At 46.2% G+C, this 14,450-nt stretch overlaps 1 protein-coding gene across 3 annotated transcripts in view; it reads left to right on the forward strand.

Moving 5' to 3' along the window:
* Nucleotides 1–14,450, forward strand: part of CLIP2 (CAP-Gly domain containing linker protein 2) — a 74,412-nt gene that overhangs the window by 40,830 nt on the left and 19,132 nt on the right. For all 3 annotated transcript variants that reach the window (XM_030472324.1, XM_030472325.1, XM_030472323.1), the window contains exons 4-8: nt 4,602–4,726; nt 9,062–9,275; nt 10,230–10,427; nt 11,515–11,618; nt 13,721–13,781. In XM_030472324.1, the coding sequence (XP_030328184.1) occupies nt 4,602–4,726; nt 9,062–9,275; nt 10,230–10,427; nt 11,515–11,618; nt 13,721–13,781 (702 nt within the window). The remainder of the gene's footprint in view (nt 1–4,601; nt 4,727–9,061; nt 9,276–10,229; nt 10,428–11,514; nt 11,619–13,720; nt 13,782–14,450) is intronic.

The following is a 14,450-nucleotide window of genomic DNA, read 5'->3' on the forward strand; positions in this document are numbered from 1 at the left end:
TTCTACCTCTCTCAGCTTGTGTGGAAACAGGCTCCCTGTCTGGGTGGATGAGTGTGTGTGTGTGAGAGAAATACCCCTTCTTCCCCAAAGGGAAAGGGTGGCTGTTTCACTTTACACGCTGTATACAGCCTGCAGCTACAGCTCAACAGCAAGCAGCATTTGTTCAATAAAGGCAAGCTTTAATTTCTTGTTAGTATCATCCCGTAACACTGTTGAGTAAGCTTACATGCTGCACGTTAAAAGTAGTTTAAGTTTTAAAGTAGAAAGGTGTCCTGTGTCTGCCCTTTCCCCCTGTCCTTTTCCTTTCTCCTCCCACAGGCGAGCAGTAGGAGAGTTTCGCTGCTGACTCCTGGACCATGCATCTCATGATGGGGAGCAGTCCCTGTTGGCCTGAATGACACATTGCATTGCCCACAAGCCCTGGGTTGAGGACAGCTCTTAAGAGGTTCTTGCTGAGAGCAAGAGACTGCTGTGGGGTGAGCAGGGAGGACGTAAGGGAAAAGAGCAAACACAGGCTGGAGGGAGTCTGACTTGAAGCAGCCACATTGAGATGTGGCCTGATGCTAATTTGGTAAATTGTTTCAGTGATATATTAGCAGCTTTGATAAAGGCAGTGTCTGGAAGGATCAGCATCAGTGTCTTTCCAGCCCTGGGATACTGATCTGGATCCAGTTTTGTCATTTTGATGAGAAAACTATAGTAAATCATGATGTCAGTGATACCGTAGTTAGCAGGGAAGGCATGTGGATGCCCTTCAATGAGGGCGTATTGCTTTTTTGACTCACCAGTTAGCATACAAACCTGTTAAATGTTCCTGGCTTCATTTTGTTGTGAAGGTCAAGCCCAAGACTGTCACTTCAGATGAGATTGGGATGACGGTCTTGAGTCAAAGGTGTGAAAAAGGCATTGGATTGCTGAGGCAGAGAACTTCAGTCTGGACCTGAACTGTCCAGGAGCTCAGAGGCCTGTGGCTCTCAGGCTGCTCGAATCTGGCTGGAGAAGGTGGATCACTGTGAGCTTGTTTGAAGTTAATCGTAAGTGGTTTACCTGAAATGGAGAAACTTGGAACATTGATGCTGGTCAAAATACACTCCAAAACCAGAAACTCCTGTAACACTGTCAATGTTGATTCTGGGTTTTGGAGCTTCAAGAAAGAGTTATTTTTAGCTACTTTTTTATTTTGTTTGTTTGTCTGTTTTCCCCAAAACAAAGTAACACTTTACATTTGGCAAAATCTCATTCTCTTGGAATGAATCATCTCGGTAATAGTTTTGGTAAGGTAACTGTTAAAGGGTTCTCTGAAAAATTTTGGGAGTTTGGTTTGGTTTTGAACAAAACTTGCCAACTTTAAAAGCCATTGGTGTGTCTGAGCTGCTGTGGGGAGCTGAGTTGCTGGCAGCCATGCTAACTCTCTGCTGTCTCATGCTGTAGCGAAAAATTCTTCCCTGTGAGGGTGCTGAGGCGCTGGCACAGGGTGCCCAGAGAAGCTGTGGCTGCCCCATCCCTGGCAGTGTTCAAGGCCAGGTTGGACACAGGGGCTTGGAGCAACCTGCTCTAGTGGAAGGTGTCCCTGCCTGTGGCAGGGAGTTGGCACTGGATGAGCTTTAAGGTCCCTTCCAACCCAAACCAGTCTGGGATTGTATGAAAAAGACAGGTTGTCCTTTCCAGTTTTGTTTCTTTACTTGGGGCACTTGGCAAGTTGCAGGTGTGATTGTGGCTCTGATTAATGTGCCAGGCTGAGACACGCAGACACGTTTTCCATGTCTCAGGCTGGCACTGATGCTAATAGCAGGCTGCAGTGCTCACAGGATGGAAATCCTCTGGTCTCTAGTGTGATGCTGTCAGTCATGTTAGTGCAGCAGGAGCCATCCCCCTGGGCTGTCTTTCATACTCATTGTGGAGCATGGTATCAAAGCTAGGCATAGGCAGAAGGGGTGGCTGTGAGCTACCAGGAGTTGTGCTATGCAATTGCTAACCTCCCTGCCTTTCACAAGCTGCCTTTTGTCCTCCTTCCAAGGTGATACCTCTGATTTATTGAGGAGTCTGATAGAAACAAACCCTTCTGTTTTGATGGGACCGTTCTGTGCACTGATACAACCTGCCAGCTGGCTTCTCCCAAAACACATTATTGATTTTAGAAGCATTAGAGGATTATCAAGGCTGAATAAACCTGCACGTCTGAGTTGGATGAATTTTCTAAGCTCTCCATCCAGAAGAGTTTCTGTGTGCCTGCCAAAAGATGGGGAGCTCAACAAGAGGGTCGAGTGCTGGCATGTGAGTGTGACAGCCTGATATTTGCTTCTGGCTGTACTGCCAGCCCTAGCAGGCTGTTGGAGAGCAGGTGTGTCCTTTCTGGCTTTGGGAGAAGGTAATTCTGTATGGTGAGGATGTATTATATAGGAAAAAATGGCAGTAATTAATGCTTGAAAGAGAAAATAAACCACGTTGCTCTGGAAGCAGAGAATCACATGGTTGTCTGGGGGAGTGTTGCAGGTGATCTGTGCTTAGCATCTTCACTGATGTTATGGCTTTTGGGTAGGAATGTGACCTGCTCTCTTACTGTGCAGATTTAGTATTGGTCTGATTAGATAATGTGTGTATTAAATTAATAGGTCTAGTTCTTTTCTCTGCAGTTTGGAAACAGCCTTCTCAAAATAGTAATATCTATGGAGATGTAACTGAGTGGTCCTGTTGGTTTTGTGGATGGAGGAGTGTGGCTCTGGTAGATGCCCCAGAACAGCATGGTACGAGTCCTGCTGGTGAAGGGAGCTCCTCAGGTTTTGAAGGTGTTTATATGAGGGTCTGTGGGGTTGGAATCCTGCGGCTTGGTGAAGGAATTGTGGCTCAATATCTGTCATGAAAACTCAACAAAAATAAACTGGAGGGAGCTTACCTGCAGTGGTAGTTCCTATAAATGACATTAAGATCAATTACACTTACATTGAGTTCAACTTGCAGCTAAAGAAATGTATTAGAATGACATTAAATCATTGCATTAATATTAAGAGACGAAATCTGTATAAACTCAAATCAAAAGAGGGGTTGCTGTTTGACTGTGAGTGATCAAGAATTTCACTGCAACTGCTGAAATCTGTCACTTGCCAAGAACCTAATACTGAAATTGAATCATCTTGTACACCTGAACACAGTGTAGGACCAGAAAGCTTTCTTGTGATGCTTTTCCTGCTGGCAGAGATTTTCCTCCTTCCTATAGCAAAGAGGAGAACATCAACAAAGCTTTTCTCATAAGCAGCCCTTCGAATCCCTGGTGAGAGAAATCACAGCAGACTAACTGGAGCCGTGTGCTGCAGTGCAGCCTCCAGGGCTGGAGGTAGGACCCAGACATCAGAGCTGTGTTCTCTGGCCCATTCAGGTACAGTTATTTTTAGGCTGGGAAAACTTTCTCCTTTGCCTTAGCAGTTTTCAGAATATTTAGGGATTTGGAATTGGTAAATTTGTAACATCCCTGCCGTGGAATACACATCACTAGAGGTTTCTGCATTGTTTTCTCTAGGAGAACATTACTCTGATACCTGTTTCTGTAAAATTTAATAGTAAGGAAATTAATAACTGCAAGTCATTCAAGATAAAGCTGCAAATTTAATTTTAAACTCATTTTTAAAGCTTTCTTCCTTGAACTTAGGTTTTAGCAGAGATAAGCTAAAACAAGTTTCAATCATATCTGGTGTACTTACAAGTATGAACCTTTGGAACCACGCTTGTACTTTTCCATCTTTCTTTTCCCAGCACAAGTATCTAAGTGGGAGCTTCTAGTGCAAAGGTGGAGGCAGCTGCTGCTCAGTGCCATGTGTTCTCATAGCAGTGATCAGAACACAGCTTCATATATTCCTGTCTTTTGCTCTCCTAGAGTTCACTTGGCACACTGAAAGCTTTACATGTACGTACAGGGGCAAAAGGTGTGATTTATTCTTGTTTGGAGGGGGAAAAAAAATCTGTGCTACCAGAAGCCTGCAGTGAGACGAGACCCTTCCCCATGTGCACATCAGTACTGTGAATTGATGGAGGATGTGTAGGTAAAACCAGGGGGGTTCTCTATGAAACACTTCTATTTTTGAGAGGGTTGCTGGGAGGGCTGTTCACTGTGTCCTAGCAAAGCCTGCGTGGGGATAAACTGAAGAGTGGTAAGTGCCTTCCTGGCTCAGCTTGTCCCTTTTGATGTCCTGTCCCAGTGTAGCTCAGAACTGCCAGCTGAAGAAGCACAGGACTGAAACTGTTAGTGCAGCTCTTGGTTCTTTACAGAAGGCAGGTATAAGCTGTGCTTGGAGGGCTTTAAACTCCTTCATGGCCTCACAAGTAACTCTGTGCAATTGAAATATGCACCTTGAAATGAGTTTTCATTGTATTAGTTCCGACATCTTCTGGGCAGGCAGATCCAAAAGTGGGAGTTTGTCAACTTGCTTGTAGTTATTGGAGAGACATCTTCAGTGCTAGAAGAACTTGATGAGAAAACTATCTGTTCTGGTTTCATTAGATCTGAACCAGAAAACACTGATGGCTTCCCTCCCCCACGTAACTACATCAGTCCCGCATGGCAGTACCAGTGCTGCTGTCTCTAACCCTTGTCATCTTATCTCCAACAGGTTGGTGGGACAAAGACAGGAGTTGTGCGCTACGTGGGAGAGACAGACTTTGCCAAAGGAGAGTGGTGTGGTGTGGAGCTGGATGAACCCCTGGGCAAGAACGATGGGGCAGTTGCTGGTACAAGGTACTGTGTGTGCTCTCAAACCCAGCCTGGAGCTGTAGGGTCCTACACACCTCCCAGGGCGATGGTGGCCAAATGTCATTTGGACCTGTTAAGAACAGTTATGTTTGGTTGGACACTGTGGGTTGGGAGGAAGAGTCCAATTTTGAGTCTTCAAGCTTTGAAGTAGCTTTGCAGGATCAATGGAAACCTCATCACTGGAGCATTTTAAAGCAGGATTGGATAACATCTGTGAAGTAACCTGAGTGGCTTCAGGAAACAGGAGAGAGTAGGGAGAGAAGGTAACTTGTGGTGGGGTGTAGGTTTTGCTAGAAATTGATTCTGTGACTGCATTAGCTCTGCTTTCTACACACATTCCTTTCATAAACTTTCTTCTTGCACTCTATCTATAATTTACCCTGTCAGAGCTGTAGAAGGTAAAGACTTCACTCTCTCTTTATTCCTCAGTTTAATGATATTTCTTCCATTCTTTCTGGAGACAGGTTTCCAGAGCTCCAAAGGAACAATTGGTGGTTGTTGTCTGTCTGTGTAGCAGTTCTGTAGTGTCAGCTGTCTGCTGGCTGATCTGACCACCTCTGACTTCACAGGCACCTCCACTGTTTTCTTTTCCAATAAAGCCCTTGTTAGTATCTATAAAACCAGGCAGGGACATCTCACAGCCTTGCTGGGAAGCTGTTTCTGTTCATATGGAAGTTTGGTGAGAGAATGACCCCCAGCCTCATATCCTTAAGCTTGGGAATGTTCAATTCCAAGTTTTATACAGCAGCACTTTGACCCTGCCTCAAATACAGGTAGAAATGGTTCTGTGTCCTTCAGAAGTTCCGTTAGTGGGAAATACTGTTGATTTCTTGAGACTTCTTAAGGGAATCTCACCTTCATTAGAGGTGAGATTTAACTTTGAAACTGAGGAGCGGAGAGTTCCTCCCTTGTTAGATCTCAGGTTCTATATAAAGGTCTCTTGTGTTGGGTCAGGCTTTTCTTTTTTCCAGCAGCCATGTGGTTTGATTTAAATGAAAGAAATGCTGCTCTGTTCAATGTCAGGCCAAGAAAGCAGTAAATGATTGGCAGCAGATGGCTGAGTTCCAGCCTATTCTCAAAAGAAAAGAACTGGGATGGTAGAGAGCAAGTCATGGAATGAATCCAAGTCTCCGCTTTCTTTGTCATACACTACAAATGATCTCTAAGCTTAATCTTCAGGGTGCTGAGAAGTGATTTATTATCTCTGTACATGTGGAAGGGGTGGAAGGCAGATGTGAGTGTAAGAGTGCTCTCTTTGCCTCTCATCCTCACACCTCAGTTGCTCTGGTTTGAAAAATCCAACCTTTGGCAGTCATCTGTCTTCTGAAGCTGCTACATCTTGGCTGAGTTTGTTATAGTATGAGCCCTGTCTGCAAGGCTTCTCCTTTGTTTTACACTTTATCAAAAGCAGGAAAAATTGAACTCCACAGCAGGGATCGGGGAGCAGGAGTGAATTAAGAGGTTTGGATTAAACAGGGAAGATGGAGGGAAATCTAACTTTGCAGATCTTATAGCAATAATGGATACTAGCAGTACAACAGTGGTACATGTGGACTCTCAAGCTGAAGGGTGCTCTGTTCACCAAGGATCTGGCTGCAGTTTTGCAGCACTGTCCCTGCTTGTCCTTTGATCCTTCAGCCAACCTTTGGATTTCCTTATAGCACATCCTGATTTCAACAGCAGTGTTTTGGAGGAGAAGCCAGCATAGTAAGAGTGACTCCCCTGTTACATACAGGCACCCCTCAGTCAGTCTTTCCCTAGGTCTGCCATGGCCACACAGGATTCCTGGCATGTCCTGAGCTTGTCCTGCCAGAATCAGCCTGGGCAGGGACCATCCAGGACTCTGGAGTCTGTCTGCTTTGGCGGCTGTTGCCATCTAGTGAGCATCCTTAGCCAGGTCACCTAAGACCAGCACTTGCTGCCGCAGAAGCAGTCTGCCGCAGAGGGACAGTTGAGTCCAAAGAGCTGGCTCTGAGACAGTGGAGGCTGTGGAAGGAGGAGAGACAACATGTGGGCAAATGAGTGAGCAAAGGACACTGTCGCCATCTCTGCTGCCATGGGCAGCTCCAGTGGAGTTGGTGAATTGGCTGGAATGTGTGGAGTGTCACTCTGATTCTCCTGCAGGTTCAGGAAGGGGCTCCAGGTCTGGTTGTGTATCAAGGGAAGGTAAAGGGCTGGAGCTTCCTGAGCGGCTTGTGGCTCTCTGGAGGCTGCCTGCAGGCTGTGGTTCAATAGCAGTGCCCAAGAGGACAGGATATGACTGTGGTGAGCCCCTCTCTGTACATCAGATGGGCTGCTGAGATACTGAGGACTGCTGCGTCTGCTCTCCTGCCTGCACTGGAGACTAGAGAGGTGCTGGGGTGGAGTTTTGGTTTCTCTTCCACAAAACCAAGCAAGTTCCACTTGTTCATCTCTGTACATTAACCTTTACCTGCTTATTTTACTGTTCTTCCTTCTCTGCCTCTGCTCCTATGGGAGCCTGTGCACACTAAACTGCTCATACCTTTGCTTTCACATAGTCTGAAACAGGTCAGCCTTGGACACTGAAGATGTTTTTATCTATTACAAAACTTCCTGTGCTGTTTCCCACCTGTGGTTTCCATTGGCATCACAACAACACTTTCCTTCCCTGTTTCTTTTCTGCAATGTGAGTATAAAGCTCCTCAGCACTCAGTGAGAGCAGCTCTTGGTTTTCAGGCAGACACTGACAAGTGTTCTGGACCCAATTCTTGCTTCTGAACTATAAAAGTTAACTGCAACCACTCCCAGTCTGGACCTAGTGCTGCAAGTTTGGACTTGTAAGAGCTGTCAGGGGGCTTTTGAGGGACTTAGCCCTTGGCACTGTTGTACAGCCACAAGTCCCGTCTATGCTTAGGCCAGAGCAGAGCCCCTGTGGAAGGGGCTGTGCCTACTGCAGTTTGAGAACATGATGCTGAGCAGGGCTTTGGCTGGGTTTGCAAGAGATCAGACTGATGGTCTTCCTTGGGTCCCTGCTCTGCAGTGAGGTCAGCCTGTGGTATGGCTGGTTTTTCGCCCCCAAGGGCCTGTGTTGGCAGCAGGCACAGAGGAATAAGTGATTTTTGGGTTGTGGGGGGGGATTTTTTTTTTTAAGATTGTTATGGGAAAAATTTGGCTTGAGCAGATGTTTGCAGATGGATCACTTTCTCATCTGGCTGGAGATCAGGCTGCTCTCAGGCCTCCCAGGCACACAGAGGTCTGCCTGTGACACAGCCATGTGGCTGCCAGCACTCCAGAATAAAAGGGAATTGGGGAAACAGCTGCACATCTGGAGAGGACTTGTGCTAGCGAAGCTGGGTTTGTCTCTTACTCATTAGGACCTTTTCTTTATGTTAACATAGGACAGTCTATTATATGGCCCAGTATTTAATCCTAGCCTAGCTATGAATCTGGTGAGAAGAAATTCCTAAAGGAGACAGGTTTCTGTGTTGGCTACTCCCTTGAAACAAGAGGATATCAGGCCTGGGGGTGACCTGGTTTTACTTGCTGCAGTGCAGCTGGCCAGCAGCAGATGAACCTTGGCTTGAGCCACAAAGCTCTGAATGGATTTCCAATGTTTGACACTGTGGGTTTTGGCTCATTTGTATTATGAAATAGGGGTCTGGAGGGACATAATCATTGGGATCACTGCAGTTGTGGAAGAGAGCTTGCACTGTAATTAACTGATCCTCCTTTCTGGATGCTTGTTTCTTACTAAGTTTGTTTGCATGAGGACCAGTTCCTCTCTCCGCTCCCCAGAGGAGATGGGGCACACACTGGGGAGTGCTGTAATGGTATCTTTAGATTCAAAGTTAGAAGTTACCCTTTTCCCTTTCTGTTTTGGGAGGAAAGATTTTTACCCTGTAGAACATTCACACAGAGCTGTGTGATTCAGAGCTCTTTGACATGTTTTACCGTGTGACTCTCTTGCAAAGCAGGGTAGAGAATACACACAGCTTTTGGGTGGAAGGTGAGTGCATGTGCTCTCGCTGTGTTTGTATACTGGGATCTTTGTGCTATTCCAGACTACCAGATGGCTCTTTCCTTGCATCTCATCAAAGTGCACAGTAACTAGTGCATGGCAATTAGGTTGGATTTCCCTGCTTAAGCACTACAAGTGAAAACATGGAGATAGCCACTACTCTAAGTGGCAGGAAAGGAGAATAATCCAACCAGTTGCACACAGGAAACAGTGTCACAGCAAAGCACCAAGAGATGAGCTGAGGGCTGGGGTTTTATATTGCTTAGTAATGCTGTTCTGTAAGGCTGGGGTGAGATGGATGCTCTACCACTTCTGACTTGGTGCATCTCCTGTATTTACAGGTATTTTCAGTGCCCTCCCAAGTTTGGCCTCTTTGCTCCCATCCACAAGGTGATCCGGATCGGCTTCCCGTCAACCAGCCCTGCCAAGGCAAAGAAGAGCAAACGAATGGCCATGGGAGTGTCTGCCTTAACCCACAGCCCCAGCAGTTCCTCCATCAGCTCTGTCAGCTCTGTGGCATCATCAGTTGGGGGCAGGCCCAGCCGCAGCGGGCTGGTGAGTGGCTCTTTCTACAGACCATACAGCCTCAATCCACTTCCTGGACCCAGCTCTACTAAGTGGGAGGCTTGGGGTTCTGTTGCAGCAGCTGCAGTGGGGTAGCTGTTCTTTCACCATCAATGAGATGGAGAGTGAAGTGTGGGGTACTGTTACCCACCTTACAAATAGGACTCCCTGCATGGACACAAGTTGTAACAGACACGGAGCAATTGTGATCGTTGCAAATAGCAGTTCAGGCTCTTTAATGGGAGGAATCTCAGCTCCACTGTCAAGGTAGGTTTTATATAGGATCCCTGCAGACAAACGCCATTGCTTCTTGTCCCACATGGTTGTGTAGCAGTGTGCTGCTGTATCAAATGGCTATGCAAAAGCTCCTGCAGTGACTGTGTCTTGCTGTGGAAGGGTGACACTGTCCTGGATCACATGCCTTGTGCTTTGGCAGGTACTCAAGCAGGCAGGCACCAGAGTAGGCAGCAATATTAAGAGCTGACTGCGGTAGTGTGTGCTGCATAGCACCTGCAGTCAGCTTGGCTGGGGACAAGGGTGCAGTATCTGTTACTGGGAGTGGATCTAAGTAGCCCATACCAGTCTCCAGCTGAGAGCAGTCTACCCAGCTGAGCTCACTGTTTGAGACTGCACCAGTGCAGGTCATCAATAAAATATACTTAAGAAGACAGATGATTCAATAATACCTTTTCCTGACCCAGTTCCCACCCCACATTCTGTCCTCTTCTGCAGTACAGAAGAGCTATTGAGCTTGTGAGCAGTGCCCAGATGTTTTGCAGACTTCTTAACCTGACCTGTAGGGTCCAAAACTGGAACTGCAGCTCTGTACAGTCTAATAAATGATCTGTAGGTGAGCTGTATTCCAAATTTAACAGGGGACTTCAAGCTATTCTAGCCTGGGAAGGACATAGTTTTACCCCTGTCTCTTTTTAACTTGTTTTCCAGCTGACAGAGACCTCTTCTCGATATGCCCGAAAAATCTCTGGCACCACAGCTCTCCAGGAGGCACTGAAGGAGAAGCAGCAGCACATTGAACAGCTACTGGCAGAGCGTGACCTGGAGCGGGCTGAGGTTGCCAAAGCCACCAGCCACATCTGTGAGGTGGAGAAAGAGATTGCCATCATGAAGGCCCAACACGAGCAGGTAGGAGGTGATGTGCCTTATCACTAGCACTCAAATATCTGGCATCTTCTGAAAGTTTTAGATGATAACATTATCCCTGTAGAGCTTTCTGATGTGAAACCTGGCTTTGAGTTTCTGCCTTTGAAGTGGAGACGGCTTCCTGCATGGTGGGTTGAGCTGAGGCTCATTCTCCGCTCCTGCCAGCATCACGTGGACTCTCTGTGCCCCAAGCCAGGAGGGAGAAAAGGGCTGTGCCAGGAATAAGGCAGCAGATATTGATCCACCAGACACAAACTGCATTTGAATGCTGAAATGCAAGTGGAGGGCAAACTTGTCGCCCTTAGTCACCCAATCTGTCTGTGGCTGTGACTGCATTGCAGTGTTTTTTTGACGTTATCAGACACTGCTGAGAGCATCAGCTCAGTTTCATGCCACTGCTTGCCTGCCAGAGAGGAGGCCTTTGTCACATTAATAAAGTCAAAAGGTCTGTAAGGAAAACAGGCTGATCATGAGGGGCTTTTTGCACAAGCATTTTGTACAAATGATATTTTATGCGCTTGAATGTTTACAGAGAGGAGTTGTATTTGTGCTATTTGTCAGAGAGTCACAGGTTCTTCAATGACTGCTGTCACACCTCCCTGTCGGAAATGCAGGAGAGATTGGCAAATCAACTGCAAGCTGACAGCATCTTAATGTATAGTATTTTCCAGTAGTTACCAGTAACAAATGAACTAATGTAACCCTGAAATGTCTGTCTTGCTTCATGACTAGGACTGAATTGCACCTGGTAACCTCAGAATGGATTTTCACAACTGTTGAGTCTTCAAGTTCTTAACTCTTAATCAGAGCTGGATTCTCCAAAGGGCTCAAGTCAGAGAGGCACTGAAGCATGGATCAAATTTACAGCTGCTGGAGATAGAGCAATTCTTTTCCTTTTTGATCCCTACATACTGGGCTCTTTGGAAAATCTGCCTCCTTAACATAACATCCTCTGAAACAGATCATCAAAACCTTCTCTTCCCTTGTTCTGACCCTTTCTTAAACAACTCTATACTTCAAACTTGTAACTCTTGTGGCTCGGGCTGGTTTTGGGTTTTTTTTGCTGCAGTATGTCACGGAGGCAGAAGGAAACCTCCAGCGAGCACGAGCCCTGGTGGATGTGATGCAGAAGGAGAAGATTGAACTGTTGAACCAGCTGGAAGAAGAGAAGAGGTAAAGTGGGAGTGGATGGGTGTGGAGGAGATGAAGTCATGGGGGAGATGACGCTCTTACCTAAGAACCTCATTCGTTGGATCTAAGCAGAAGAGCGTGATGGGGAAGGTCATCTTTGGATGTCTTCCAGTATTTTGGATATGCCGTTTCACCCTCCTGGCCACTGGGGGTCTGCCTGTGCACAGACAAGGGGTGTGCTGCTTCAGGTAGTGGGAGGTCTAGAACCAGTTTTGCTGTGGTTGCACATCTGATGTGAGTCTTGGATTGAGCATCCAGTACTGTGACTGCCTTCATTTGCTGACAAACTGCTGCTAATCACAACTGAACAGTGAAGTATTCCCAATTATTCTTGTACATCCCTATGTCGTATGGGTCTTAGAGAAGACTCAATGCCGTATCATCTGGTGGGGTTGCAGTGAGCTGACTTTTATGATGTGAGCAGTCTCGGGTTGCTTGAATATTCTCAGCTAAACCTGCCCTACCATTGCAATGCAATTGAAAGGCAGAAGACAAACAGCCAGGGCAGCTCATATTTGGATATGAGTCTCATGATTTGACACACTTTCCTGCCAAATGTGTGGAGAAACAGCATTATTTGCCTGAAGGAATGAAGGGCTCTGTTAGTATCAGTTACTCTGAGATTTGAAACCCTGACCAAACTCAGGCATGTCACTGTGTGAAATGGAATTGCTCAGTACAGGTGGGATTAAGTAATGGCAAGGCTTTGGACAGTGACAAAGCCTTGGCTAAGGATACAGCACAAAATAACAGTACTGGATAGTAAGCAGAACTGTGCAGGTTGGGCCATCCCAGACTCCTAACCTTTCTGTACAATCTGGCTTTCCTAAAGACCACTTCTTTCCCTTCCATTTGGGATGTGCTGATCTTAAGGACATTCCTTCTGAGGAAGGGAAGTCAAATTGGAATACGGCCTTACTGTAGTGTGACTGATCATCTCCCTGCATCCCACAGGCCCCATCCCTGTATATATGATGATGCATACATTTCCTCTCTGGATAAGAATGAAGATTTGCTTGTCATTCTTGGAGTCCAGTTGCTGTCTACATATAATTAAACTCGTCAGTGGGAATAGAAATACATTTCTATGTATTAAGTAACTGAAACCAGTCTTGATTTCAATGGAATGATGCTCCTCCTGAGGAAAAATTGTTCTTTTGTGCCTAAGTCGTCATGTTCTCCTGGTAGGCAGCTCACTTTCCCAGCTCCAGGAGGCCCTTTAGCCCAAGACAGCTGACTCCTTTCCTAAATATCAACAGATGCCGCCTCTAATTAGAGGAGGTTTACACAAGGAAGCTTGTTTATGAAGTTAGATATGTACACTCACAGTGATTTTCATCTGTAACGGGATCTGAGTCCTTACATCTGGCTACCAGCTCGACATCCTCATTATTGCCTTCTCTTTAATCAGTGAAGAGAACAAAGAGGACTGAGGTTAGCAGAAAACTGAATTATTTTGTATCATTACTGGACTTTCTCTTCAGACTTTACAAAAGAGTCCTAGTCATGTCTCTGTGTGTGCACGTGGGTTTATGTGCATTTACTCATGACTGGCCTATACAGGCTCTGGTGAAGGCTTTTCCACCAGGGCAGCTCCCCATTTCCATGCTGTGGAAATGTTAAGCATTGCCCACCCTCTGCCAAGGAGGCGGTGGCTCTGATTCCTTTGGAATATTTTGTGTGGACCTTGTGCATTTGGCACAGGAATTGCCCAGTGCTTGTCTGCAGGATAAGAAGGTCCATGTAAACCAGTGAAACCTGGTTGTGGTTTTCATGTTTTCAGGATCCCAGTGCCAATGAACAGCAGTTGTGCCTGCTGAGAGGTGGTGCAGCAGAAACAGCACATCTGTGAGCATGTACCTTGCAAGAAGGCAAATGTTTGCTATGTGGAAAACTTGCTTATTACTGTTTTGCTCCGTAGGTCTTGCTGTTTAGCTGCTTCTAAGCTGTTTGTATACCAAGATTGTATCCCTCTCCTCTCAGGCTTCTGATGTGTAGGGGAGGCCCATGTGCAGTGGCTGCTTAGAAAGAGGATGCTGATCTGAGTGTTACTGATTTCTTTTTGTGTCTTCTCCCCTCCCCAGGAAAGTGGAGGACTTGCAGTTCCGTGTGGAGGAAGAATCCATTACAAAGGGGGATCTGGAGGTAATTCCTAACACCCTTACACCTTGACACCCCTTGAATGTGGGATCAAAACCTGAAATTGCACATGGGGACTCACTTGATTAACTTCTGCCACCTTTTGCTGAACTCCAAACAATACTTTATCTTTACTCATGGGTTTGGATGTGCTGTGAACACCATGGTATAAACTGTGAAGATTGTTCTTTGGTATGTTTCCCAATGACTAATAATGCCCAGAATTAATCACGTGCAGCCAACTTGGCTTTAAGTGTCACCATGAGTTGCCAAGTCATGTTAATTCTGACTGTATCCGAATGCATTTCAACATATGTTTTTCCACTGTAGAAGTGAACTGACTGCTCAGTTGCTGTCCCTGCAGTGTCCTGCTATAGACAGCTAATGGCACACACGACCTCCCAGTCATGCATTATTCTATTCCAGCTGAAATGCTGTGTATGATTTGACCTGTGATATCCCTGTGTGGAGTCCTCTGCCCATAAGAGTGAGGTTTGACACTAGGATACCCTTTCATTTGGAAGGGCTGTTGCTCGGAGTGATGCTGTCGCAGTGAACGTTGTGCAATCTGGAAGTGGTGTTGGGAGCTTGCCCTTGAGCGGGAGGCTTTTCTGTGGGGGAAGGATGGAAAAGATACTTCTGTGAAAGCAAGGCTCTGCTCTACATGTGTAAATC

The sequence above is a fragment of the Strigops habroptila genome (genome assembly GCF_004027225.2).
Source record: "Strigops habroptila isolate Jane chromosome 13 unlocalized genomic scaffold, bStrHab1.2.pri S16, whole genome shotgun sequence".
Classification (NCBI taxonomy): domain Eukaryota; kingdom Metazoa; phylum Chordata; class Aves; order Psittaciformes; family Psittacidae; genus Strigops; species Strigops habroptila.